Source organism: Corvus kubaryi, unplaced genomic scaffold (genome assembly GCF_017639235.1).
Source record: "Corvus kubaryi isolate FWS band 111438036 unplaced genomic scaffold, C.kubaryi_AGA036_p1.0 66, whole genome shotgun sequence".
NCBI classification, from domain to species: domain Eukaryota; kingdom Metazoa; phylum Chordata; class Aves; order Passeriformes; family Corvidae; genus Corvus; species Corvus kubaryi.
The window spans coordinates 1306315-1308076 of record NW_024582054.1 but is presented as its reverse complement, the minus strand read 5'-3'; the positions used below and the strand labels follow the sequence as shown (position 1 = coordinate 1308076).

The 1762-nt window shown below is 57.2% G+C and overlaps 1 protein-coding gene across 1 annotated transcript in view; it reads left to right on the top strand.

The window, feature by feature from the left end:
• The window catches only part of RIOX1 (ribosomal oxygenase 1), a 2186-nt gene extending 651 nt beyond the window's left edge, over nt 1–1535 (top strand). Inside the window, exon 2 of the mRNA XM_042047222.1 lies at nt 7–1535. Within this exon, the coding sequence (XP_041903156.1) occupies nt 7–1494 (1488 nt within the window). The 3' untranslated portion in view covers nt 1495–1535. The remainder of the gene's footprint in view (nt 1–6) is intronic.
• Nucleotides 1536–1762: the final 227 nt, after the last annotated feature.

The window sequence follows — 1762 nt, the reverse complement described above, 5'->3', positions numbered from 1 at the left end:
GCGGAGGCCCCCGTGGAGCTCCGGCCCGGGGCGGCGGCTGCCGGGCCTGACGCGAAGCCGCGGGGTGGTCCCGCGGCGATGCCGGGCGGCCCGCGGCAGGCGGGGGGGGACGGCGGTGGCGTGTCGGAGCTGCTGCGGCGGCTGGCGCGGCTGGAGGACAGCCGGCAGCGGGCGGCCGAGCTCTTCCGCTGGCTGCTGGCCCCAGTGGCGCCGGCGGAGTTCCTGGGGCGGCACTGGGAGCGGGCGCCGCTGCTGGTGCGGCGGGGCGACCCCGGCTACTACGCGGGGCTCTTCTCCACGGCCGACTTCGACGCCGCCCTGCGACGCGGAGAGGTTCACTTCGGCATCCACCTGGATGTGACCAGCTATGCCGAGGGGGTGCGGGAGACACACAACCCCTCCGGCAGAGCCCTGCCCGCCGTCGTGTGGGACTTCTACCAGAATGGCTGCTCCCTGCGCCTCCTCTGCCCGCAGGCCTTCTCCCACACCGTCTGGCACTTCCTCTCCATCCTGCAGGAGCAGTTTGGCAGCATGGCAGGGGCCAACACCTACCTCACACCCCCGAATACGCAGGGCTTTGCCCCCCACTATGATGACATCGAGGCCTTTGTGCTGCAGCTGGAGGGGAAGAAGCACTGGCGTGTCTACAGCCCCCGGACAGATGCCGAGGTGCTGCCCCAGTTCTCCAGCGCAAATCTCACGCAGGCTGAACTTGGTGAGCCCGTGCTGGAGACAGTGTTAGAGGCCGGGGACCTGCTGTACTTCCCCCGTGGCTTTATCCACCAGGGCAATTGTCTCCCTGATGCGCATTCGCTCCACATCACTGTGTCTTCCTACCAGAGGAATTCCTGGGGGGACTTTCTGGAGAAGCTACTCCCAGCTGCCCTGCAGATGGCCCTGGAGGAAGACGTGGAGTTCCGACGAGGGCTTCCCATGGACTACCTGCGGTATATGGGGGTGGCTAACTCAGACACAGTCGATGCTCGCCGAACAGCCTTTGTGGAGAAGGTGCAGAGCCTGATAAAGAAACTTGTTGACTATGCACCCATCGACGCTGCTGTGGATCAGAGAGCCAAGTCGTTTCTTCATGACTGTCTCCCTCCAGTGCTCACACAAAGTGAAAAGGTGCAGAGTGTCTATGGCTTCCCAGCACGGTGGCAAGATGGAGGCCCATGCAATGTTGATATCCTGATAACAAAAGACACCGAAGTACGCCTGCTCCGTCATGGCATTGTTAGACTGTGTAATGAAGAATCCGGTGTGATGCTGTACTACACAACAGAAAACTCAAGAGTTTATCATAAGGAAGAACCCAAGTTCTTTGAGCTAGATCCCGAGTATACAGACAGTATCGAATTTCTCCTGTCTTCCTATCCAAATCACGTCAGTGTGGATAACCTTCCATGTGAAACCTTGGAGGAAAAGATTTCTCTAGCTACACTTCTGTTTGAGAAGGGTATTCTGATTACAAAGAAGCCTCTGGCACAAGTCTAACTCTTACTTCTTCACAAAATAAACATACACTTGTTTAGAAAGTGTTCTGTCTTGGTCTTGCCTTATGCCTACTAGATGTGAATCAGCAGTTCAGGTCTCAGCATTTCATCTGGGTAGAGAAATGAAATGTTCTGATTACAATAAATATTTGCTCTAGGAGCAATTCTGCATGGCTGAGTGCCTAGAGAAGGGAGTTGGTTATCTTCTGTTCACCAGCCGTGTTACTACACCCTAGGTAATTTCAGGAAGGTAGTGAACTTTCTTGCAG